Genomic DNA, 26373 nt, shown 5'->3' with positions numbered 1-26373 from the left:
CTTTCCCCATGCCTCAGATCTGAGGGGAAAACAGTAAACTCTCAACAGCTGTGGTCAAAGCCACCAAAACCCAGTGAAAAATAGAAAGCAGTCATCTGTAATTTGCAGTGTGTAAAGACCAGAGTCACAGGGCTTGTGCTTCCCTAGGAACAGTGACCAGGAAAAGCAAGTCCTGGCTTCCTCACCAACTAATTCCTCACTGAGATCAGCCTGCCAGACTTCAATCAGCAAATTCTCAACGTTTTGCTCAGCCTCAAGGCAGTACCTTGTTTTTCTTGCTGGTTGGAGCAGGTGGCTTGATGAGCTTCTGGAGGATGCGCAGGCACATGAGGGTGATGTTTTCAACAACCACCGGAGTCTTGATGTTCACTGCCATCAGGAAGAGGCTGAGAGCTGAAAGCAGACAGGGGTGCTCATTATGCTGTGAGAGCTGCAGACAGGACACACCTCCATGGCTCTAGGCAGCACTTGAAGTGGGTTTGGAGGTGGAGGTGCTGCTGCCCGGTGCCTGCACTCACCGCAGCGCAGGCGCAGCTCCCAGCAGCTGTCCTCCTTGGAGATGGAGTCTGTCAGCAGCAGCATCTCGTACTGGAGGCTGCTCGCCTGCAACACACAGAGCTCCAGCTCCTGGGGGTGCCCCACTCCCCTCTGCCTCCTCAGCTTTAATCAACTCAGGTTCAGAACACATGGATCTAAATTAGTTTAATCCCACGCACACTCGGGGGGACATGACCTGCTGGAGAGGTACAAGCAAAGCCAAGGCAGGAACTCCCTCAGCAAGCTTCAGCAGGTACCTGCTCACAAAATTTTGTGCTGTACTCTGACATTTATGTCATTTCCTGATCCCCAGGGGAGCACTGACTTTGACCCTCATTCATGGAGAAAGTTTCCCAGACTTCAGGATAGACCAGAATCCACAAAAGCGTGAAACAGATTATAGAGAGTAGTGCAGGTGTGTCACTTAGTGAAAAATGAGGTTTGGGATTTTTAGTGTGTTGTGGATGGGAGCAAGGTGGAGGGCACAGGGTGTTGTACTGGGTTTCTTCTTCATGCTTCTTTTTCTCCATGAGTTTGGTGGCATTTTGTAATTGGGCAGAAAAGTCTGCACTGGGGACTCTTCGGGATCAGTTATTGGGATAAAAGGGAAAATAATCCAGGTGTCAGCTCTTAATTGGATAGTTTAGTCTTAAAAGCCCTTGTAACAAGAGATTGTTGGCCATTTTGTGCCTTCTAATGAAAAGCTGCCAAACTCACAGTAGTGAGACTGTTTTACTGATAAGAAATAATAAACACCTGAGTCCAGACATGAACTACTGTCTCCAGTGCCTTCAGTCCAGACCCAGAAAAACCAATGACTGGTACCCCCACAATTTCCTATCGAAACTCAATTTTTTTTCTCACAAACAGACCATAAGAGAGAAGATGCAATGATTAGAATACACCAGTAGTACAGAGGGGCAGATCAAAGAAACAGGAAAACGCTGGAGTCTCTCACCAAGTCTGGATTTGCCCAGTGTCCCTTCAGAGCTGCAGAAACCTTCCCAATGATTAAATCATTCATTTGCTGTGTGGCCTCTGGATTGTCCCTGATTGCAGGAGGAAAAAGACAACATGGTTATGTTCTGCTTGCACTAAATGCCAAAAGCTCTCATGATTCCAGCTCAGCTGCTAACAAGTGCACAGGGAGTTGGGGGTTCCACTTTGCTGGTGTACAACACACCCATGGCAGGGGTGGGACTCCTGAGGCCCCTTCCAACCCAGACCACTTTGTGATTCTAAGGTAACTCTCCCTATGAGGCTTTCCCTTCCTGAGGGGGCTTTCCTGATGCCTTTTTGGGACTACCCTAAAACAGAGGCCAGACAAAATGAAGGGAATAAAAAGTATTTACTGAAGGGCCCCCAGGTACATCTTGGGCAGGGGCTGCACCCAAAAATGGACCACAGGTCACGGGTTTTCACACTTTTATCACTTTGGTCCATTTGCATATTGGGGGTTAATCCTCCCATTACAGCCTCAGCTAATGAAGTCATTCACCCCAGGTTTGCTCCCCCTTTTGTTTAATCTCTCAGGCCTGAGGCAGTGGGGTGTCCTTGAGTGCCAGGCCTGGAGAGGAATTGTTGTGTCTGCCCCAAACGGGAGAACAGCAGCTGGCACTGCCTGTGGAGTTTGGAGCTCCACACCAAAGAGCTGCAGGGTCACAAACACACGGGAAATACAAAACCTGAAGCGCTCAGGTATCGCTCCCAGGGAGGAGGCTCACCTGGTCAGGAGGCACATCAGCTGCCGCACCTCCTCGCGCATGGCGGCCGCGCCCCGGCGCAGGTTGTAGTCGAAGAGCTCGCGGATGAGCCCCTGCGCCACCAGGATGTGGCGGATGGCGCCGTTGGTGGCCAGGGCCCGCAGCAGGGTGATGCAGTGCTCGGTGACGGCCGAGGCGCAGCCGTAGCACTTGGTGGAGGACGTGTGGCCGCAGCCCAGCACGGACAGCGCCCGGTACTGGCTGGCCGTCAGCGTGGGCAGCGCCGAGCTCCGCGAGGACTTGGTGGCCGCCTCGCGCTGCTGCAGGTCGTACTCCAGCAGCTCCTTCCGGGAGGCAAACACTTTCTGGGAACACACAGGAGGAACTGTGAGCCCAGACACAGGTTATCTTCACTCAGTATTGTGGGGAGAAATATTTTTGAGAGGAATGAGGGATTTGTCTTTACAAACAAGCTGGTAGATAAAACTACCACTGAGAGATAAAACAAACAAAAGGATTTCACTGATTGGAAAAAGATATTTGCTTTTACAAATAAACTTTAGGTTTGCTGATAAATGAAATTGGATATTGAAAGATGAAAGAAACAACAAGGAAAACCCCTAAATTCCGTAAGAATTAAAAATTAAAAGGGAGGGTTATACACTAGAGGGAAATCTTTGGGATCAGGTGTTTTGGGAAGTCTGAACCTCTCAAGTACCTCAGAATGGGGAAAGAGAGAAGGGAAATGCAGCTGGGAAATAGGGATAAAAAGGAGGCTGCGTCCTCCAAAAATTGGAGAGACCCCAGGGGAATGCCCCATGGCCTCTGCCTTTATTCAAATAAAGCCAAAAGGGACTCCTGAGTCTCCTTTTTGGACATTAACCTCTGGTGTTGGTGGATTAATTTTCCTAACATTTTCACTGAGTATTTTGGGGAGAAATATTTTTGAAAGGAATGAGGGATTTGTCTTTACAAACACGCTGGTAGATAACACTACCACTGAGAGATAAAAGAAACAATGGGAAGGATTTCACTGATTGGAAAAAGATATTTGCTCTTAATAAATAAATTTTACGTTTGCTGATAAATGAAATTGGATATTGAAAGAGGAAAGAAACAACACGGAAAACCCCTAAATTCCATAAGAATTAAAAATTAAAAGGGAGGGTTATACACTAGAGGGAAATCTTTGGGATCAGGCATTCTGGGAAGTCTGAACCTCTCAAGTACCTCAGATATGGGGAAAGAGAGAAGGGAAATGCAGCTGGGAAATTGGGATAAAAAGGGAGGCTGCATCCTCCAAAAACTGGAGAGACCCCAGGGGAATGCCCCATGGCCTCTCCCTTTATTCAAATAAAGCCAAAAGGGACTCCTGAGTCTCCTTTTTGGATATAAACCTCTGGTGTACGTGGATTAATTTTCCTAACATTTTTAACCAAGTGTTTCCAAACTTGAAATCCTTCATGGCAACAGCAGACTTTGGAAATCCATGAGGAATATCAGCCTAAGTCTCATTTATCACAGAATTCACAGAATCACCAGGTTGGAAGAGACCTTCAGGATCATCGAGTCCAACCCAGCCCCAACACCTCAACTAAACCCTGGCACCACATCCAGGCTTTTTTAAACACATCCAGGGATGGTGACTCCACCACCTCCCCAGGCAGACCCTTCCAGAACCTTAGCACTTTATCCTCCCTGCTGTTTGCACTACATGCAATATAACACTGGAAATGTGACAAATCTGTAGTTCTAATTTACTATTAATACTGGCAGAGTAAGTCAGAGTAATTTATTCTTTATAGAAACAGCCAAGTATAGTTAATATACTTAATATCACAGCCAAAAGGACATTCATGATGTAGCAGGTTCTCCAGTGTTTATGTGACTTGTTGAGCACAAATAAACATATTTAATTTATAAAACGCTTCTGTAGGTCACCCTTTAGAGTGGTGTGTTTTCAAACACTTGGATACATGCAAAAATTCAATTCTCTCTAATTAACCATCTGTTCAGTCTCCTGCTCTTCATGATGTAGCTGCTGAGAAAACCAGTTTCACATGCTAGCTGAAATTTTAGTAATTAATACATAGCTTTTAGAAATGATTAATATTGCCCTGAAAATATGCAGCTGATCACCTGCAGTTAATGATATCATTAAATGAAGAATGGCAACACGTTGGGGTTTTATTTTTCCTAATAAACACCACCCCAATCCAAACCAAAGCACGTTGTACCTGGATGATTTTGGAAAGTTCATCGAAGGAGTTCTTGCAGTCCCCACAGTACTCCTGGGCTAACTGCAGGATGTACCTGTTCACACTGGCTGAGGTAGAACTGATGCCTCCACTGCTGCCAGACTCATCCTGAAACGGGGAAAGCAAAGAGGAATCACAAAGGGAGGCTCCACACAAAAATAACAAGAGCAGAGGAGCACCTGAGGCAAGGACAGCCAAGGGCAGTGTGTGCCCAGCCTGAGGGCTGTGCAAGCTCCCCCTGGCCATGGTTACCTGGGGCTTCTCAGGGGCTGCCTCGTTCACTTTGCACAGGAGGTTCTCCAGCTGTGGTCGGTGTCCCATCAGCTGGTGGTACACCCTGTCAGCCTTGTCCAGCAGAGTGTTGATGTTTGTCACTGCCTACCCAGGGAAAAGGAAAAGAAACTTATTTCATTTTCAGAACCACAACCACCAAGCTCCAAGTCTTCTCTTTTATTTTGTGGGGGAATCACTAAACTGTGACCCTGCAGCCTGGTTGTGCCCTGAGAAGCACGGTGGTGACACTACTGAGCACACCCTGTGACACTACACCAAGCACACTGATCCTTTGGGACAGGACACAGAGTGCACAGGGCTCCTTCATTCATTAGCAGGGCTCCTCAGGTGGGATGGGAAGAACCTAAATCCATCCCCTTCTACAGCAAGGCAAGGAGATGCAGTCAGCTCCTAAGTGAGGCACTGAATGATGCCTTTTGAACAACTACTTGTCTGGTGGAGCGAGACCCAAACCCAGAAGGCATCGGTCAGTGAGGGCCTTGAAGGAGCACTGATTTTGACAGGGGATGGAGCCCTGCTGTGCCCACAGGAGGGGATGGAGCCCTGCTGTGCCCACAGGAGGGGATGGAGCCCTGCCGTGCCCACAGTGGCCCAGAGCTCCAGGAGCTCCTCCAGCCCCACCTTCTTGCGATCCTCCTCGTTCTCGATGGGGTCCACGGCGCAGCAGGGCTTGGCGTAGAGCATGAAGTCGAAGCGGGCGTATTTACAGAAGCCACAGGCATTGCACAGGAAGGGATCCTTCTCATCATAATTGATGGACCTGGAAGGAAGGCAGCAGCTCAACACCTGCAGCTCAAGGCAATGGAACAAACTGAACAGGCTCAGGTAAAAGAGATGGTTGACTTAAAACACCTCGGTGACCAGATTGCCCCGGGGAAGGGAAGTATTTGAGAATCAAAACCTACAGATCAGACAACAAAAAAAATCCTCCCAGCAGTGCCACATTCTGGCTGGGAAAAGCAGGAACAGAAATTGTTCCTAACAATTCCACTTTAATGACAGTTATTCCCAGTAGAAAGCCAGGCTGGGGCACTGTGTCCTTTAAGAGAACACAGGTGAAGGAACTGTTCTGGTTTGTAGGGTTTGGCCTTTGCACTGGGATTGACTGCAGCACTTCTCACCCCACTGCAGAGCAGGGCAGCAGACAGAACTGATTTATAGCTCCCAGAGCTCCAGAAGGGATGTGGAAACCTTTCCACAACCAGCAATCGCCAGGAAAGGGTTGGCAAAACACCTCGAATCCCATTAGAGAGGAATAGGGACAACAATAAGGGGAAAGAGATATCAGATAAGGAGACCAAAGTAACAAAAGAGAAGGATTTCTAAGGCTGTAGTAGCAGTGTGAATAGCACACAGTAAATTACCCCTGAGCCTGCTCTGAATGAGGAGAGCACAACAAAAGCCATGAATGAACTGTCTGTCCAGCCCAGCCAGGGATCCTGGGGGAAGCCCTGCAATCCCCCAGATGAACTCCAGCCTCCAGCCCAGGCAGGCCAAAAATAACCTGCTCCAGGGAATTCTGTGGTGTGAACTTGGAGGGCTGGATGTGAAACTTCAGCTGGCTGAGAATTGTGCTCCCAGGCTCCCTTTGTTAGCCTGCATTACATTAAATCCCTGTAAGCCTGTTTTATACTTCCCCACTAATTTGATTGTGTGCTTGTATTAACCAGAATGGGGGATTTACGTGGCAGGGGGTGTGGGGCACCCGGGAGGGCTCTGGGGACACTCACACCCGCACCTGGGGCACTGCTACACACTCTGGGGACACACAGTGACACCCACAGACCTGCACTTGTGGCACTGGTAGATGTTCTGGGGGCACACACAGTGACTCTGGGGGCACACTCAGTGACTCTGGGGACACTGGGGACACACTCAGTGACTCTGGGGACACTGGGGACACACACAGTGACTCTGGGGGCACACACAGTGACTCTGGGGGCACACTCAGTGACTCTGGGGACACACACAGTGACTCTGGGGACACTGGGGGCACACACAGTGACTCTGGGGACACTGGGGACACACACAGTGACTCTGGGCACACACTCAGTGACCCTGACCTGCACTTGTGGCACTGGTAGACGTTCTGGGGGCACACTCAGTGATTCTGGGGACATTGGGGACACACACGGTGACACTCAGTGACACACAGACCTGCACTTGTGGCACTGGTAGTCGTTCTGGGGGCACACACAGTAACTGTGGGGACATTGGGGACATCCTGACCTGCACCTGTGGCACTGGCAGACATTCTGGGGGCACACACAGTGACTCTGGAGGCACACACAGTGACCCTGACCTGCACTTGTGGCACTGGTAGACGTTCTGGGGGCACACACAGTGACTCCGGGGGTACACTCAGTGACTCTGGGGGCACACACAGTGACTCTGGGGACACACAGAGTGACTCTGGGGGCACACACAGTGACTCTGGGGACACTGGGGACACACAGACCTGCACTTGTGGCACTGGTAGACGTTCTGAGGGCACACACAGGACACACACAGTGACTCTGGGGACACTCAGTGACCCTGACCTGCACTTGTGGCACTGGTAGACGTTCTGGGGGCACACACAGTGACTCTGGGGACACTGGGGACACACAGACCTGCACTTGTGGCACTGGTAGACGTTCTGTGGGCACACTCAGTGACTCTGGGCACACTCAGTGACCCTGACCTGCACTTGTGGCACTGGTAGACGTTCTGAGGGCACACACAGCACACACAGTGACTCTGGGGACACTGGGGACACACACAGTGACACTCAGTGACCCTGACCTGCACTTGTGGCACTGGTAGATGTTCTGAGAGCACACACAGGGCACACACAGTGACTCTGGGGACACTGGGGACACACACAGTGACTCTGGGCACACTCAGTGACCTTGACCTGCACTTGTGGCACTGGTAGACGTTCTGAGGGCACACACAGTGACTCTGGGGACACTGGGGACACACACAGTGACTCTGGGGACACTCAGTGACTCTGGGGGCACACTCAGTGACTCTGGGGACACTGGGGACACACAGAGTGACACTCAGTGACCCTGACCTGCACTTGTGGCACTGGTAGACGCTCTGAGGGCACACACAGTGACTCTGGGGGCACACTCAGTGACTCTGGGGACACTGGGGACACACAGAGTGACACTCAGTGACCCTGACCTGCACTTGTGGCACTGGTAGACGCTCTGAGGGCACACACAGTGACTCTGGGGGCACACACAGTGACTCTGGGGGCACACACAGTGACTCTGGGGGTACACTCAGTGACTCTGGGGACACACACAGTGACACTCAGTGACCCTGACCTGCACTTGTGGCACTGGTAGATGTTCTGAGGGCACACACAGGGCACACACAGTGACTCTGGGGACACTGGGGACACACACAGTGACACTCAGTGACCCTGACCTGCACTTGTGGCACTGGTAGACGTTCTGAGGGCACACACAGGGCACACACAGTGACTCTGGGGACACTGGGGACACACACAGTGACACTCAGTGACCCTGACCTGCACTTGTGGCACTGGTAGACGCTCTGAGGGCACACACAGGGCACACACAGTGACTCTGGGGACACTGGGGACACACACAGTGACACTCAGTGACCCTGACCTGCACTTGTGGCACTGGTAGACGCTCTGAGGGCACACACAGTGACTCTGGGGGCACACACAGTGACTCTGGGGACACTGGGGACACACACAGTGACACTCAGTGACCCTGACCTGCACTTGTGGCACTGGTAGACGTTCTCGCCGCAGTTGCCGCACACGCCGGGGTTGGCGGGCACGGAGGCGCTGCAGCGCGGGCACTGCAGGGTCTCGGTGGACGCCTGGTAGTTCTCGTAGAAGTCGGCGAACTCGATCATCAGGTTGGAGGCCACGATGGGCAGGGGCAGATCGATCTTCACCTCCGTCTGCCCCGGCGTCAGCTGCACCTTCTTGGCCTTGTGCCAGCGCGCCGGCCTGGGGGAAGACGGGAAGGGAAGCAAAGGGAAGCAAAAGAAAGGAAGGGAAAGGAAAGGAAAGGAAGGTTTTCCAGAGGGAAGTTCCCTCCCCACCCACGTGTGAGGAAAAGCCAAATGCAGCCGTCTCGGCTCCAAATCTCCTTTAACTGGGATGAATGGAGAGCAGTTCTAGGATTCGTTTCCTTAGCTTCTGTATTGACATGATATGTAGCCAGAAATACATTTTAAGCCTTTATCCTCTTCATAGAGAGAGACTGTTTGGGATTAAAGAGCTGTTGATGCCTCATGGAAAAACTTTAATTCTACAGACATTTTCCAGGGATTTTCACCTCCATTTTTTTATTAGTAAGGACATTTGCATGAAAACAGGATATTTATTTCTTAAAGATCTCATCTGCTCCCACTGCTTATTCTCAACCTGAAGTCAGAATCCTCTCTTTGTGACATCATAATCCTCTCCACAGCAGCCACTTGTGATGTCACAGAGGATTAAGACTTCAAATAAGCAATAAGCGGCGGGCACAGATTAATCCCTAAGCCAGAGAGATCTGATTCTGGTGAGAACATCTCAAGAAGTAAGCAGGGGAAGCACATAAGCAGGACTGGCTCCAGACTGAGCAGTGTGTTGAAAAGGAGCCATTTCTGGTAGGTAAAACAGAGCTGAGAGTGAGACCATCCAACTTCTAATTTTAATTCTACTCTGAGGCTTCAAACAAACAATGTTAATGCTTTCAGCATTCCTGGACATGCTGCAAAGTCCAAATCCCTTTTGGAGTCAAACTCCCCATGAAGTGCTCTCAGTATTACTGCTGGTTCCCACACAATTAAGTCAGGTGCTTAAAAGCAAGCCTGGACAAAATCAGAATCCACAAATTTTATAGACATTCTTCAAGCTTCAGAAGAAATCTGGATCTTTGCTTCAACAATTGTAGGGGATTCAGAACAATCCCACCCAATGTGGGCTGAGAGTGGTGAGTAATAGTCTAAGAAGGAACCTTGGGGAAAAACAAGAAGCCAAGGGAACGAATCTGATTGAGAGACTGCACACAAAACTTGATGAACATACTTGTTCTTCAGCTCCACGATGGCCTGCACAGTCCTGTTGTTGTAGTAGAGGTTGATGGTTCTCACCATCTTGGTTCGTTTCAGGTCCCCAATCTTCACTGTCACCTTGCTGATGGTGTGGCTGCCAATGAGCTTCACCACCTGCTGCGTGGTCGTGTAGCGCGTGTCCACTTTGATGGACGAGAGCTTGATGTACTGGGGACACAAAGCAAGGGCACACTGCCTGGCTGAGGGCACCCCAAAACCCCAGGGGCAGGGGGAACCACACCTGGAAAGGGTTGGATCCCTGCTGCACTGGGGACACAAAGCAAGGGCACACTGCCTGGCTGAGGGCGCCCCAAAACCCCAGGGACAGGGGGAACCACACCTGGAAAGGGTTGGATCCCTGCTGCACTGGGGACACAAAGCAAGGGCACACTGCCAGGCTGAGGGCACCCCAAAACCCCAGGGGCAGGGGGAACCACACCTGGAAAGGGTTGGATCCCTGCTGCACTGGGGACACAAAGCAAGGGCACACTGCCTGGCTGAGGGCGCCCCAAAACCCCAGGGACAGGGGGAACCACACCTGGAAAGGGTTGGATCCCTGCTGCACTGGGGACACAAAGCAAGGGCACACTGCCTGGCTGAGGGCACCCCAAAACCCCAGGGACAGGGGGAACCACACCTGGAAAGGGTTGGATCCCTGCTGCACTGGGGACACAAAGCAAGGGCACACTGCCTGGCTGAGGGCGCCCCAAAACCCCATGGGCAGGGGAACCACACCTGGAAAGGGTTGAAATCCCCACCACTGGGAAGGATTTAATAACTGCAGATAGTGCTGGTGTCATGCAGAGCAGCTGGGGCTGTGCCAAGGGAGGGTCAGGCTGCAGATCAGGAAAGGTTCTTCCCCCAGAGGGTGCTGGGCACTGCCCAGGCTCCCCAGGGAATGGGCACAGCCCCGAGGCTGCCAGAGCTCCAGGAGCATTGGGACAACACTCTCAGGGATGCCCTGGGTGGGATTGTTGGGCTGTCTGTGCAGAGCCAGGGATTGGATTTGATCCTTGTGGGCCCTTTCCAATCCAGGATAGTCCATGGCTGTGTGATTCCAGGGTTACTTACACAGAAAGGCACCTCAGGGTTGTTGCAGACAAGGCAAGGATCACTCTCCAGGTAGTAGCCATCAAATTCCACGAGCCCAGACAATGTGCTGGAATGAGGGAACAACACACACATATGGACCTGGGCATTTGCTGCTTTAAACCCAGGCCATTCAACCAGAATCACTTCAATTTCCCCCATTTCCCAGTCCCAGTGTGTAACAGAACTGTTACAGTGTAAATGACACTGGAAATAACAGCTTTTAACTAAGCATTTTTATTGTAATTGTCAATGGCCAAGGTGGGACCAAGAACATACTCAAAACTGCAAATCTCTCTTCTCCAGCTGGGCCTAAGATTTTATAACATTTACTGACTGAAAGCAGAAGAGCTCAAGCCTCTTCTCCAGTTGGGCCTAAGATTTTATAACATTTGCTGACTGAAAGCAGAAGAGCTCAAGCCAAGCTCTGCTGGTAGGGCACAGTGTCAGGTTTGCATGTGGCAGAAAGGATTCTGCTGCTCTCCCAACCCAGCAGGCACAAACCTCAGCAGGGCCCATCCCCACCACCTTCCCTGGGTACTCCCCAGGGATGGAGCTCAGCTGGAAAGCCCTCCAGTGACATGGATCAAAGGCAGAAGTGACTCACTTGTAGATGTTGGAGTTGGGGTGGTTGGTGAGAATGTGGTTTTGAGTGCGGAGGATCTCCACGGCCTTTTGGGAATATTCCTTCAGCTGAAATAAAACCAGGCAAAGACAGTCTTCAAAACAATGCTTTTATTGCTACACAGACACAAATATCCTCATCTTGTGGTGTTCCAGGTGCCCCAAAAGAAGCACACACCACACCCACAGGAATTTATGTATTACCCAGGACTGTAATTGATCCTAAAATTTGAGATTTACACACAAAGTGCTGTTTGTCAGTGAATCCCTGCAAATGCCTGCCAAGATTTGTACAGCATTCCCCACTCTCTAAACATACTCATGCAAGTATCAATGGGTCTAAATTATTTGTTCTCAATCCCACTGATCCCCTAAAAGAGGCAACAGCTTCCTTTGTTCAAAAATCATGGTTACAAAAGATTTCTAGGAGTTGCAATATCAAAAATCTATAAACTGGAGCTGCCAGATCTACAAAAGCCTCCTGTGGGAAAGAGATATTTTTCTCAATAAATAAAAAACTCACCAGCACAACTTCACCCCCAAAACAATAAAACAAAAGCCCACACTTCCAAATTCTTTAAGGATTCTGCTTTTTTTTTAACACTAAAGTTCTAATAACATGAAAAAATTCCAGCAGAAGCTCTTCTGACAAAAAATCTGTGCCAGCTGTATCAAAAATGAGCACCTGGGATGCTGTACCTCCCTTCTGGAATGTCACTGTACCTTTTTCTCAGTCTGCTGTGTTTTCAGGGAGAAGTATCCCAGGAGATCTACAAACTGGGCAGCCTTTCTTCCATAGGCTGGGAGCTCTGGCCAGATGGACCACATGAGATCCAGCAGTAACTCCTGCTGGGACTTGTTGGAGTTCCTGTTGGGTGAATTACAGACAATCAGGGTTCTTGTGCAGAAGGAGAACATAAGCTCCAGTCCACAAAAGTGGGACACCATCACCTTGCAGAGTTCACAGAGCTAAAGCCCACCACCCCTTGAAGCCATCTGTTTTCCAGCACTCCAAAACAAAAGCAGCTGTCCTGCAATAACTGAACAGAGCTCTGAAGGAGTCCAGCCCCCTAAAGCACTCCTTTCCCCACACAGCTCCCAACTTTCCATGGTGGGAGTCTGGACCTGCCTCAGAAATTCACTTTGCCCACAAACACCTGCTCCTGGTCATGACAGGAGTCAGATTTTGCAGGCAGAAATAAAGTGCTCCTTGCAGGTGACAACTGAGATTGATCATGGCTAAGTCACAACTTCCAACTCCGGCCCCAGTAACTGCAAACCACGAGGGCAGTTCCAGAGGGGCCCAACACCTGCAGGCTCCAGCATCCTTCAGGGAGAGGCTCTGGCCCTGAGCCAGCCCCAGGCTCACCTGTAGATGTGCAGGGCCAGGCAGTGAGCCTGCCACCTCACTGAGGAGGAGTTGGATTCCAGCAGGAAGCAGCGCAGGAACTGGATGAGGGTCTCCTTGTCAGCAAACTTGTTTAGCTGGTTCACCAGGGCCGTGCACAGCTGGTCCTCCTGGCTGCCTGAACCCTCACCTGGGGACACAGGGAAGGCTTTAGGGAGAAGATAAATGCAGCACCTCACAAGCAGGCCACTCTCCTGTGTCATAGAGTCACGATAAATGGGGACAAATTATTATGTTTCAGGTAACAAGGAAGTTTAATACTCCTGTCTTTTCCAGAAACATAACCCAGCACTCCTGATTTACAGGAAAAAAACTGCAGGAAAACTTGCCAGTGAGGACGTGAGAAATGTGCTACACATCCTGATAAAAAGAAAAGGACTGACCATGAGACAATGAAAGACTCACAGAGAACCATCTGATGGTGAAAGCCAAAGCGGCTCCTTGAAGAAAAGCCAAGTGAGAATTTATGCCCGTGACTTTTATAGGGAAGCTTAATTACTTTCCCAGGACTGTGGATATTCATTAAGCAGCAGCCCTGGCTCCAGCAGAGCTTCCAAGGCAGCCAGAGGAAACAAGTCTGAACACAATCACTGCAGAGCACAGCTAACAGGGTGTGCATCCCCAGGATTTGTTTTAATCCTCATGAGCCTTTCAGCCTCCTACAACCCAGGACAGGCAAGTTCAGTGGAAGCTGCTTCATCACTAGATTAGGTAACACCATTAGACAACTTCAAAGCCACTCAAGGCAATAAACACAGTGGGTTTGGGATGTGCTCAGCACGTGGCTTCAGCCCCACTCTTAGGACACACTGCTTCACCCAAGTCCCAGCAACACATGGGAAAACAGCTCCTCTCTCCTGATGGTGCCTGTGGGTGCCCTTGCCACGAGCCATGACCCTTTCCCAACAGCAGGATTTATCATCCAGTTCTTTCTGAACAGAGTAAGAAAGGCTGTGAGGAGCAGACTTGCTCCCTAAAACCACAGGACAGGGCCCAGCTGCCCCTCACCCTCTCGCTCCTTCTCCTTTTCCTCCTTCTTGCTCTTTTTGGTGGAGGATTTGCTCTGCGCTGCCGCCTGCCCGGAGCCTGATGCTGCAGGAGCAGAGGTGGAAGAGGTGCTGGAAGCTCCAGAGGATGAAGCCACTGACAGCACTTTGCTGCCACACAGAGCACAAGACAACAGCTGCAGGAGAACTGGGGACACTCCTTCGTCTACCAGGAAGCTGACTTGGAGCAGGAAATAGAGAACCGCTGCAGAGGAAAGGGGAAAATGTTTGAATCACACAATCATGGAATATCCTGAGCTGGAAAAGGCCACAGGGATCAAATCCAGCCCAGGTCCTGCACAGACATCCCAACACTCCCACCCTGGGCATCCCTGAGAGCGCTGTCCAAATGCCCCTGGAGCTCTGGCAGCCCCGGGGCTGTGCCCATTCCCTGGGAGCCTGGGCAGTGCCAGCACCCTCTGGGGGAAGAACCTTTCCCTGATATTCAGCCTAACCCTGCCCTGACACAGCTCCATGCCACTAAAACCTAAATTAAAAGAGAAAAGAAAGAAACAACAACAACAAAAAAACCCCCCAGTCTAAACCAAAAGCCTTTGTACACAAGAACCAAACTGCCAGAGCTGTCCTGTCCCTGGACCATAGAAGCCCAACACTGGGGTACACCAGGTACAGTGGCTCATCCCAAATTACTCTCTGGGACAATGGCAGCACAAGCAAGAGAACACAGATCTCCTGTTCCTCTAAGTTATCCATTACACCACATTTTGCTCTTTAGCCAAGGACCAGATGCAATTAGGGCACTGGGATAATTAGTACTGGAAACAGTTCAGTCCTATCAAAACCCTCATCTGTGCTGAGCTGCCCCATCCGAGCCACCTCGATCCCAACCCCGACACCACTGCCCCCCCAAACCCTGTGAGACAGAACTCACAGTCATCCTTGATGCAGAATTTCTGCCAGTTCACCGTTCTCTGCGTGGCAATCTCTGCGCAAGCCTTCAAATGTTCCATCTGCAGGCACAAAGGGACGGGATCAAAGAGCACATCAGCGCTCCTGTCACACCAACACCGCCCCAAGGCCCTTTCCCCGCTCCTGGCCTCACCAGGGAGATCAGGGTGTCGTACTGCAGGGCAGAGCCCGAGCTGGCTGTCACCACGCTGGCCCTCAGGAAGATGCCCTGCTCCTCCAGGAGCTTCTTGATGCCGCGCACGTGCGAGTCCAGCGTGTGCAGGTCCCGCAGCTGCCGGTACTTGTCCTTGGAGCCGCAGATGAACAGCAGCAGCTTGCGCACCTGGCGCCGCACGAACGGCGTCTGCTGGATCATCAGGTACTGCGGGGGGAAGCCAGGGCAGAGTGAGCTCAGCAGGGCCACACTGGACACCAAAAATGAGTGTTTTCTTCCAAAAGTAAACAGATGGGAGATGCCTTCACCCAGCTTTAATCGTGTAAGTCCCAGGCAGAACAGACACTGCACGGCAGCACTGCACCACTTGCTGGAAACCATCCCTTGTCATCTCCCCAACCTCAAATAAACACCCAACCAAGGCTAATTAAGAAATCTAACTCAAACTTGTGTAAATGTAAGATAAATTGTTATATAAAGTAGGAAGCAAACTGAGAAGACAAACACCAAATATCTTCCTGATTTCTTTTTTAAGGCCCAAGTACCAACAGCTGAGCATGATGCTACATTTTTCCATCTCACAGCAGGTTTTCTCCCTAAGCTTTGTGGCAGCAACCACTGAGTTTCAAGAAATAACAGCAACCTCATTTTTCATGTATGTTTTCCTACGGATTCCTGTTCAACAGGAATGCACAAAGCCAACAGTTCACCTTCTTTCAAGGGGATTAAAAATACAAGATGGAGCTGAGATCAGCTCTGCAACAGCTCATCTCTCCCATGAAAGAAATCCTTATTGGAGTTTTCTTGTGGAAATCTGCAGGTGTATCATGCTCTTGCTTACCTCAGACAAAAAGTAGAACCAGGAGTGATCAAAGATGGGCGGGGGGATGCGGGAGTTGGTGTCTGCAATCTTCTTGATCTGGTAGGGCAGGCGCAGCACCATCTCTGTCAGGAGCTGAGTGTAGGCCTCAAAAACATCTGCAGCATGACCCTGGCAGCAAGAGAAATCAATCCCTCATGCTCTGAGCACACCCAGTCTGGTGCCATGATGAATGACAGGCATCATTGCTGATTTTCTAAAATCAAGGGATTTCTGCCCCTTTGCAGCCCAAAGAATGTTCCCAAATATGAATAAGAACCTGCACAAGGCCTTGAACTGGATGGCAGCTGTGAGGATGCACTAAGCTAGTCTGGAGTAATAAAGCAGTTCAACTCAGGAGCTTTCACCTTAGGAGACATTCTTACATTTAATCAGGCTTTTTACACTGCACCTGTACAAACACCAAACCATGGCATAATGGCACCACAGTGGTGGAACAAGCTTGGGAATTTCTCTGGAAATTCCCATCCACCATTCCACTTCCTTGGCACACCAAGTTCAGGAATTCTGCCTGCCAAACACAGGGAGTGATGGGCTGGAGCAGCTTCCTTTCAGGATGATTAACAATTCCTCCAGGAACAGCTCCACACAACTCCTGGATTAGGAGTGCACCAAGGGATGCAGGCAGAGATGGGAGAGGAGCTGGGCTGCGCTGTGAGAACTCAGAGCACTCCCAGTTATAACTCTGTGCTACAAGATGGATCTTGGTTGCTCTTCTAAGGGCAAACTCCTTGTGCAGGGCTGCTTGTGCAGCCTCCCCTCAGTGCAGGCCCTGCACAGCTCCCAGCACAGGCAGGACTCACCTTCACGTACTGGCGGAGGAAAAAGGGGCTCATGTCAGGGGGAGAGGAAGTGGTGTGAGGCTTCAGCAGCTGGCTGGTGGCCACAGGCTCCTCGTCGTTCTGCTGGCTTTTCCAGTACTCCAGCAGGGACTTGAGCACGTGCAGGCAGTAATCAACAGCACCAGAGCTCAGCAAGGCAGCTGCCGTGGCACTGGAGATCAGGGAGGAAGCCTGGAACAGAGGGAAGGAGCTGGATCAGGAACACACCTGGGAAGCTGCAGTGGGGAGAGCTGGGGCAGCCCTGAGCACCTGCTGACAACGTGGGCAAGAGAGCAGGTCTGGATGAAACTTTGCAGGCAGCTTTTAAGTTTGGGGTTTGTTTGAGGTTGGGATTTTTTGTTTGGTTTTTTTTTTTGTGTTTATGAAAAGCAACTCAAATATTTACAGAGACTCTTTTGAACAAGTGCTTAGTAAAGGAAAACAAATAAAATCTCCTCTTAAGTCTAATCTCCCCTCGACACATGTGCCAGAGGCCACTCTGCTGTGGATTAGACGACTAGGGCTTTTTTCCCTTCTTTTTTTTCCTCTTTTTTTTTTTTTTTTTTTTAAGTTGGGATTTCTATTTGTTTATCTGGGATTTGGCCAGCTGGGCGTGAATGCTGGTAGAGAAAGAGTCCCTGTTGCAGCTGCCGCTCACAGGCTCTGCTCCACCCAGGTATTGCTCCACCTGCATTCTGCAAGACGAGGAGCTTTGATTTCTGTGGGAAGCTCAAGTGAGTAACAAAGGCTGGAGAAAAAGCTACTGTAAATAAAACTATTAAAGCAGCCCTGTAAATCCAAACAAACCCCACAGCTCATAAGCTCATTAAAATTTGATGCAGTTCAGACTAAATTTTTTAACCTCTATGCTTTTTTATTAATCTCCTTCCCACCACACATACTGCTTTTTATGCCTTATTACTGTACCTTTTAGCAACAAATATCTAAGGAATCCTCTTAGCGACTTTTACGTTGACACAGCAGCATATTGCTTTCCAATAATCACATTACAAATCCTCTTTAACCCCTTCAGCACTGGTGAGATGCAAAAGAAAAATCTGCCAGACCGTTTTAAGTAACATCATTAATGTGCTGCCCTGAGCTCAGTCTGGAACCATGCACAAAACAAGAGCATCCAATTGTCTTTACACGGCTGCTTCCTCCAGCCCTAGTTTCAAAACTCTTTTTCCACAAAAGTTCAGTAACAGTACAGGTTCCCTATGAATTTTTCCAAAGCATTCTCAAGGATGTTTCAGTTTTACACCTGTTATTTCAGTTAGCAGCTTTTAGATCATTTTTGATGAACAAAAGCCCCCCAAGCACATCATGGAATGCCAGAATGGTTTGGGTTGAAAGGGACCTGTATGTTCATCCTACTCCACCCTCTGCCACAGGCAGGGACATCCTCCACTGTCACACATTGCTCCAAGCCCTGTCCAACCCAGCCTTGGACACTTGCAGGGATCCAGGGGCAGCCACAGCTTCTCTGGGCAATCTCCACCCTCACAGGGAAGGTTTTCTTCCCAGTATCTGACCTAAATTTCCCCTCTTTCAGTCTGACCCATTCTTCCTTGTCCTGTCACACCAGCTCCTGATGAAAAGTCCCTCTCTGGCTTTCCTGTAGCCCCTTCAGACTCTGGAATGTGTTGTGGGGTTCTCTACACAGCCTCCTGAACATTCCCAACTCCCCCAGCCTGTCTCCACAGAGGAGGTGCTCCAGTCCCCTCCGTGGCCTCCTCTGCACCTGCTCCAAAAATTCCATGAGTTCTCATATTGAGAACACCAGAACTGTGTGCAGTGCTCCGGGTGGGATCTTGTGAGAGCCGAGTAAAGGGGGAGAAAATCATCCCCTGACAAAGCAATTTGGAGAATGTACCTCACAAATGGAAGTCTTGGATCCTGACTTGGTCCTGGACATGAAGACACTGAGCAGCCTCATCACCACCAAGTGCACCTCGTTCACAGGGGAGCGCTCGTTTTTCTTGGACACGTCCTGCAGGAAAAGACACATCCTGCTTGCTCAATGCCAGAGCTGAGCAGTGTCCCAAGCCTCTCAAGTTCAGTGCTCTGATGCTCAGGAAGCATTTTTAATTTAAGCTCAAGCAGTAAGACTGAAAAAGCAGCACAAATGCCTCAACAGAAGGGTAAGCAGTGGCCTGGCTGCCAGAGAACCGTCCCACACAAATGAAAAGCTACATATGTCAATCATGCATTTACTGATCATGGCTCTTCTCAGAGTTTAATTCCAGCAAAACAAATTTTCATGCTCACTTGTGGATGTCAGACCTAGGAAACAATGGGAGCTCCACTCATGTCATCTCCTATCTTACGTGAAAAGAGGCAAAAGGAATAAACTGCCTGAACACATCCACACAGCAATGTTTCTGTGACTCCCAAGAGTTTAATTCCCCCAAGGAAAGAAACCCTGTCTAGAAGGAGCAAATTCAGAGCATGAGCGCACACTGCACTTTACCTTTTTGTCCATGCCCAGCTCTGCAATCAGCTGGGACAGAAGGTTATCCAAAGCTCCCTTGTCTTTCTCATCATCTCCATCTAGGTCTGTTGTGAGCATCAGAATAACCTGGGAAAAGCAGTCAGAGAATTGTCAGAGGGCAGGTTCCACATTATCAAGATAACCATTTATCTTTCATGAAACAGCAGGGCTTTTATCTTGATTTATATGTGTTCTTTCCCAAATCCAGCCTGTGCCTCACATCCTAATATGAACATTCAGCATAAACCCATAAGACCTTCCCAAACCCAGTGGAGCTCAAGGATTGGAGCCCTCAGGCTCCTCAGTCAGCTGTGAAGTCACACTGAGAAAGGGCACAAGTCCAGCAAAAATCTGTGGGTAAGGAATGTTTTGCAACAGATGGACTCACACTGTGACTGAGCAGGAAGGAGAAAAGCACATGCAAATAGAAATCAGTGATTGAACCTTTTGATTTGGGCTTAACTCTGAGCCCTCCTCACTCACCTGCATGTAAGGGATGGCCCGGACCCCCCCCACGTTCCTCAGCTGGGGGAGATTCTGCAGCAGCCTCTCCAGCAGCATCAGCCTGACCATGTGCAGCCTGGGGATTCAGAGGCAGTAATCAGACACAGCCCAGAACACCCCACACCCAGCAGGGGCTCCAGGAGAGCACTGCAATCTGCCCCAGAAACCCTAAGCCATCAGATCCTCCCAGGGAGGACAGGACTTGCTCAGATTTCACAGGGGAGTGATGCCAAAGATGGCAGAGCACCTCTGACAATGGAGCCACACTGCCCAGGCCTGGCCACCTGGGGATTGCAACTGCATGGGAACATCCTGCAAATCAGCTCCACACTGCTTGGACCTGCTCCTACAGAATGAAACGTGCCCATGTTCCCAAAGGACACTTACACATGCTTCTGTCCTAACAGTGAACTTCACAGGCTCCCAAGATTTCAGTGATTCTGTGCTAAGTAGAATCATGCAGCATTTTTTCATAACTCCCTAGAGGCAGCAGTTTTGTGGGACACACACTGGGTGTATTTCTCACACCACATGATGATTGCACAGAGGGTGCACTGCCCAGGCTCCCCAGGGAACGGGCACAGCCCCGAGGCTTGCCAGGGCTCCAGAGTGTTTGGACAACACTGGGATGCAGAGGGTGGGATTGTTGGGATGTCTGTGCAGGGCCAGGGGTTGGACTGGATGACATTTGTGGGTCCCTTCTACCTCAGGACACTCCATGATCTTGCAGTGGCAGTTTGTCTAGGCTGTGTTTCTGACTTCCCACTTTGGTCACCCATCAGTCACAAATCACACTCCTGGCACTGCAGCCCCTCCTCTGCAACCCTCCCCCAGAGCACAGCTGTTCTTCCTCAAGAGCAAGCAAAGCCTCTTGCCTGTTGCTGGTGTGCACGTCCCCCTCTGCCTCCCCTTCCCCCTCGGAGCCCTCTCCCTCCTGCTGGCCCGTGGTGGTGCTGATGGCTCCAGTGCTGGAGCTGACGCTGCCCGGCCCCGCCGGGTGGCCCTCGGCCGTGGTGTCCCCGTAGGCGCTGCTCCGGCCGGACACTGCGGAAGGACAGGAAAACAGGGAAACACAACCTCAGCAACTCTACAAGCACCTTGCCTGCCTCGTATCCACCAGCACAGCTGAGCTGCACTTTGGAATGAATCGTGGTTCAAAGGAGATGCTGGCTTTGGTTCTCTTCTGAAAGCCACAAGAGGGGCTGAAGACGCTTTTGTCGAAATCTTTTCTTTGCCAACCTCATCTTTGTGGCCCAAACTGAACTGGTCCCACAGCAGTAATTCAAACTCAGTCAATGCTTGGATGGGTAGTGTGGACGTTCAGACAATTTTTTTAATAGAGTCTCTGATTATTTCACCTGGGTATCAGTCCCAAACTAAAGGAGAGTAATTAATCCTATCTCATTCAAACTTAACCAGCAGCATAGTGAATTGTCTCAGTCTTGCTCTAGGCATTCTGAGAGGCAAGGCCTCCGGGAAGACCTTGCTATGGCCTCCCATAACTTGTAGAGTACTGGGTATTTATGGTACTTATGAAAAGCAGGGAGAGGGATTTGTTATATGGGGAGAGAGTGACAGGACCAGGGGCAGTGGCTTTAAGCTAAACAAGGGCAGGATTAGATGGGATATTAGGGAGAAATTCTTTACTCAGAGGGTGATGAAGCCCTGGCACAAGTTGCCCAGAGAAGCAGTGGCTGCCCCATCCTTGGAAGTGAAGTGTCCAAGGCCAGGCTGGACAGGGCTTGGAGCAACCTGGGATAGTGGAAGGTGTCCCTGCTTTGGGGTTAGTACAGGATGATCTTTAAGGTCCCTTCCCACCCAAACCATTCTGGGATTCAATGATTCTGTTATTCCAGCCCAGCAAAATCTGCTGCAGGTTCCACACTTCCAGAGAACCACAAAAAGCAGACAACATCCCATCTGTGGGCACTGGGGCAGAACACATGAAATGACAGATGGCAGCAGCCACTGGGAACTGAGATTCCCTCTGTGCCAGGGATCACCCACACGCTCCCTTGGTGGGCAAGGCTGTGGCAGCAGGGGGTGCAGCAGGGAGGGTGGAGCAGGGGATGCAGCAGGGGAGCAGCAGGGGATGCAGCAGGGGATGCAGCAGGGGATGCAGCAGGGATGCAGCAGGGATGCAGCAGGGGATGCAGCAGGGGATGCAGCAGGGGATGCAGCAGGGGGTGCAGCAGGGGTGCAGCAGGGGATGCAGCAGGGATGCAGCAGGGATGCAGCAGGGGATGCAGCAGGGGATGCAGCAGGGGATGCAGCAGGGGATGCAGCAGGGGATGCAGCAGGGGATGCAGCAGGGGATGCAGCAGGGGATGCAGCAGGGGATGCAGCAGGGGATGCAGCAGGGGATGCAGCAGGGGATGCAGCAGGGGATGCAGCAGGCCTCACTCACCGCTGTGCTCTCCAGCCACCGAGTCCACGGCGCTGCCGCCGCTCTCCGAGCCCACGCTGCCGCCGTGCTCCGCGGGCGACGTCCGCAGTGTGGAGCCGTCCGTGGCCGCCGTGCTGCCCTCGTCATCAGAGGCTGGAGCTAAGAGAATAAAGAGAGCTGTTACAAGTAAAAACACTGCCTGGGAACAACTGCAAACGACGCTCTCGCTACCAGGGAAAGGCTGCAGGGATTGGGCGTGGGGTTTGAGGATGGCTACAAAGGGAAAGGGAGCTTGGGGGTGACCAGCAGGACAGTTAAAGCAGTGCAGGGGAGATATCCCGAGAGGAAAGCTTCTCTGTGAAACACACAGGCATGCACAGTTACTTAAAGAACAACGTCTGGTTGTTTATAGATGCAAGGGAAATACAGCACATGCTTTGTTTTGTCTGCTTTAGTTTAAAGAGAGGAAATAACTTCCTCAGAAGCCTACAGTGAGAGTCAATCAAAGCAGGAAAAAGCTGTAAGTACACTCTCAAAAATAGAAGAAGCCAATAGTAATAACTGGCTCTTCCAAACCATATTTGCACACCAATTTTAAGGCATTACTTAGGTCAGAATGTGAAAAAGAAGATGCCTTGCAGTGAACAGTTACCTGATGCTGTTGTGTCCGAGAGTGTTCCAGCGTCGAGAGAGGAGGAGCTGGGAGCTTGGCCGGACAGTCCCAAGCTCTGCAGCCCAAGGGCACTGCTGCTGCTCCCTGCAAGCAGAGAACAACTTATGAGCATCTCTCTTTGAGAGAATAAGTTAACTCTGGCATTTTCTGTACATTTCATAGTTCTGCTATCTTTGGTTCACTGGTGATGACACCAACAGCTTTGGCTCATTTCTTTCCCAGTTTTCCCAGTTTCCATCCCCTTTTTGCCTGCCAACAGTGCCCACATCTGACCTTGCTGATCTTGTTGCAGGCTCAGGGCAATAGCCAACTCCACCATTGTCTCATCATCTGCATCTGGAGGGATATCCAGCATCGGAGGGAATCCCTCTGCTCCAGCCAGAAGAGCCTCCAGAGGAGAGGGATTCCCATTATTCACGTTCTCAGAAGTCTCCAGAACCATGGACTCGGACTATGGAGAGGAAACACAGTGAGAGCCGTCCCCAGACCCCCACCACTAAGGGAGTACTACAAGCAGGTTCATCAGAACTAAATTAACTCAAGTCCTGGCACACTTCAAAGGCTCCAAGGAGAAGCTCTGGACTCACCACCATCTCAAAGTCCCCGTGATCCACCTCGCTCTGCTCCTGGCTCTCCTGCCGGATGTGCTCTCCATTTGCTATCCCGGCACTCTGCAGCTTGTCTTCTGCATCGTCGTCATCATCATCATCCTTATCTCCTGAGTGGCAAAGCAGGAGTTCATAAATGCACAGCTCCTCATCCCCTCCCAAACCAGGCTGCTAATGCTGGGAAAACACCCAAACTACCCTCAGTTACCAAGAGACTCCTGACACCTACAATTTGCTTCAATACTGAAAAATCTCTCTTGGATAGAGCTCTGATAATTTTGACCTGCACACATCTTTGATTTATTAGAACCTGAAAACATGCATACAAATACTAACTCTAGATTACTACTCTCTAGATAAAATGATCAGATTTTCCTGTCACTGAAAGGGCAATATCTCAGAGAGATCTCCTTTGTGAATCCCAAAATATCAACCAAAAGGTGAGAGCTTATTAAATAAAAAGGGGGGGGGTTAGGGGGCAAGGGAGAGCAAAAGAAAGGAAAAAGGCAGATTTTAGTCTTAGTCTTGGTTTATAACAAGCCCACTCTATTTTCCTGTCCTTTCTGAGCAGTCCAGAAGGCCATGCTGGTTCAAGCAGGGATGCCCTGGCGTACCCATGGGGGTGTTGCTGCGGGGGGACGACGGCAGGGTCACGTGTCGCCGCTTGTTCCGGGGTCTCAGCACCCTGATCAAAGCTTGCTTGCAGGAAAAGCTAACTGCTGGGTCCTGCAGGGTGAACAGTTCATCATTACACTCCTTAAGCTCCAAGTCCTTTTCCACAGCATTTGGAAAGATGGCTAAAAATGCACTTGTGACTCTCATCAGTAGTGGTTCATGTACACCACCAGTCACCTCCCACCAAGCAACACTTGTAATTCCACATGCAGCACATGGCAAACATTACTAGAACACAAGGAGAGGGAGAATTCTCCTTCATTCACTTCTGGCTGGGTGTTTTTGGCCGTATTTTGTGTCTGTATTATGTATTCACATTCTGCCCACATTTTATTTTTTCCCTGTCATAGAATCACAGAAACATTTATGTTGAAAAAGCCTCTGAGATCAAGTCAAACTGTAAACCCAACACTGCCAATCCCCCTAACCAATGTCCCCAAGTGCCACATCTACACTTCTAGGCAGCCTGTGGCAGGCTGGAACACCCCTTCCACAAAGAAATGTTTCCAGATGCCCACCCTAAACCTCCCCTGGTGCAATTGGAGGCTGAGGCAGAGAAGAACAAGGTGACATACTGGGCAAAGCAACATCTGCATGTAGATCTTGGATGCAGTATGGATACAGTCCAGCTCACACGTGCAGTAGCCATGGATAATATCCACCAAAGCATTGACTGTGGCTTCAACGTGAGTGAGACCTGGCAGGAATAAAAGCAGGACTGAAATCAGCTCTCTCTGAATTTCAGCACAGACTGAGGCACTGCAGGAAGCATCTTTTGTTTGCAGACTTCAAGGCACAATGTTAACAGCACAAATACATTGATTTTCAATCCAGACTGAGCCAGTCTTGTCTGTCTGATGGAATATTGTGAACTCCATACACCAGAACCACTGAATATCCTCTAACACCACCCACAAAGACAAATGTGGGGAAATCAATCATCAGTCCCTTCTTCCTGGCACAATACACGTGTCCCTGAACAAAAGCTTTGAAGCAGAATCTGCAGCTCCACCTCACAAAGCCCTCAGTGCAGCACTAGGATTGAAAAGTCATGTTCTCTGCTTACAAACTTAAAATAGGCCCCTTCAGAAGCCACAGGCTTGCCAATAGCAAAGGAAGAGCTCTCCCACCTGGCAGGCAGGCAGGAGCCAGGAAGGCGTTTTTGGGTTTTGATGCATGGAGCTTCCAGAAGTGGTTCACCAGCTGGGTAATGAAGGTGCAGCCCTCTCCTTCCACGTGTTTCTGGGCCTCCTGCCCTTCTTCACTCTCTGCACAGATTAAAAAACACCTCTCAGAAATGTGCAGGGGAAAACCTTAATGAGGGTAACACCAAGTTTATTTGAAATGGCTTTTCTCAGAGGCTTTGATGTTCTCATCAGCAGGATATCACACACCTACCAAATGTGTCAAATACAGTCTCTGCCACTCCAAACCCGACACCCCAGCACAGCTTCAATTATCACAACAGAAACTTTGAGAAAATTACAGACTTATCTACCTGTTTCCAGCTGTGGCAGCTTTGATTCTGTGTAGTGGACCAGATTGTTGGGTCTCATAATAGCAATGGACCGAGCAGTGATGACCAGCCTCTGGAACACCTCAGGATCAAGATCCTTTCCTTCTTTGGTTGAGGAAGTCAAATACTGAATGGCTTTGCTTAGCAGTGCTTGATCCTGTAGAGTGAGAGATAACACAGGCAAAGAAAAACAACTGACTGCAGCACGAGAAAGCAGCTGAAGCACAGCCACAGGACAGATCCTGGGGAAATCCAGCACTCCTCATCTAAGGAAGGGCAACCAATGTAAAAGGTCACAGAACCACACAACTCTGGTGAAGCACAGAGGCCAGCAGGGCAGGCAGAAGGAGCTGAAGGGAGATGAGACAGGAGGGTTGTGCTACATGGAGGAAGGGCACTCTAGGGCTCTGCTGCATTTCAGCCATGACCTGGCAGGTTCCAGGAGTCCCCAAATCACGCCCTGGGCAGTACCTTGTGGTTGTGGTAGGCTGAACGGCTGGTGTGCAAGCTGGCCAGCAGGCTCTTGGTCTGCTGCTGCACGCTGGAAGGGGCTGGCATGGACAGCAGCACAGTAGCCAGTTCCTGAGCTGCAATCTTATTCTTCTCCTAAGAACAGACAAACCCCATTATTCAGTATATTTACCACCACTCAGTGTACCTTCAGCTCCCTTCCCTCAACAGCCTTTTGATAGCCTCCCTC

General features: G+C 50.2%; 1 protein-coding gene across 5 annotated transcripts in view; it reads right to left on the bottom strand.

Moving 5' to 3' along the window:
- Nucleotides 1-26373, bottom strand: part of UBR4 (ubiquitin protein ligase E3 component n-recognin 4) — an 87085-nt gene that overhangs the window by 24968 nt on the left and 35744 nt on the right. For 2 of the 5 annotated variants that reach the window (XM_084220159.1, XM_084220162.1), the window contains 31 exons: nt 26145-26279; nt 25656-25830; nt 25288-25425; nt 24733-24854; nt 24097-24208; nt 23462-23592; nt 23148-23325; nt 22854-22958; nt 22223-22378; nt 20691-20859; nt 19795-19891; nt 19291-19398; nt 18694-18810; nt 16800-17009; nt 15958-16107; nt 15096-15323; nt 14925-15003; nt 13995-14237; nt 12948-13116; nt 12302-12446; nt 11562-11647; nt 10937-11024; nt 9840-10033; nt 8532-8771; nt 5414-5552; nt 4751-4876; nt 4478-4606; nt 2262-2605; nt 1496-1586; nt 519-603; nt 266-393 (listed from right to left, as the gene is read on the bottom strand). In XM_084220159.1, coding sequence (XP_084076285.1) covers nt 266-393; nt 519-603; nt 1496-1586; nt 2262-2605; nt 4478-4606; nt 4751-4876; nt 5414-5552; nt 8532-8771; nt 9840-10033; nt 10937-11024; nt 11562-11647; nt 12302-12446; nt 12948-13116; nt 13995-14237; nt 14925-15003; nt 15096-15323; nt 15958-16107; nt 16800-17009; nt 18694-18810; nt 19291-19398; nt 19795-19891; nt 20691-20859; nt 22223-22378; nt 22854-22958; nt 23148-23325; nt 23462-23592; nt 24097-24208; nt 24733-24854; nt 25288-25425; nt 25656-25830; nt 26145-26279 — 4617 coding nt within the window. The remainder of the gene's footprint in view (nt 1-265; nt 394-518; nt 604-1495; nt 1587-2261; nt 2606-4477; nt 4607-4750; nt 4877-5413; nt 5553-8531; nt 8772-9839; nt 10034-10936; nt 11025-11561; nt 11648-12301; nt 12447-12947; nt 13117-13994; nt 14238-14924; nt 15004-15095; nt 15324-15957; nt 16108-16799; nt 17010-18693; nt 18811-19290; nt 19399-19794; nt 19892-20690; nt 20860-22222; nt 22379-22853; nt 22959-23147; nt 23326-23461; nt 23593-24096; nt 24209-24732; nt 24855-25287; nt 25426-25655; nt 25831-26144; nt 26280-26373) is intronic. The other 3 variants (XM_084220160.1, XM_084220163.1, XM_084220161.1) reach the window with 2 other exon arrangements.

The sequence above is a fragment of the Fringilla coelebs genome, assembly GCF_963513975.1.
Source record: "Fringilla coelebs genome assembly, chromosome: 22".
Classification (NCBI taxonomy): Eukaryota; Metazoa; Chordata; class Aves; order Passeriformes; family Fringillidae; genus Fringilla; species Fringilla coelebs.
Note: the sequence above shows the minus strand (reverse complement) of the source record. Positions and strands in the feature narration are given on the sequence as shown.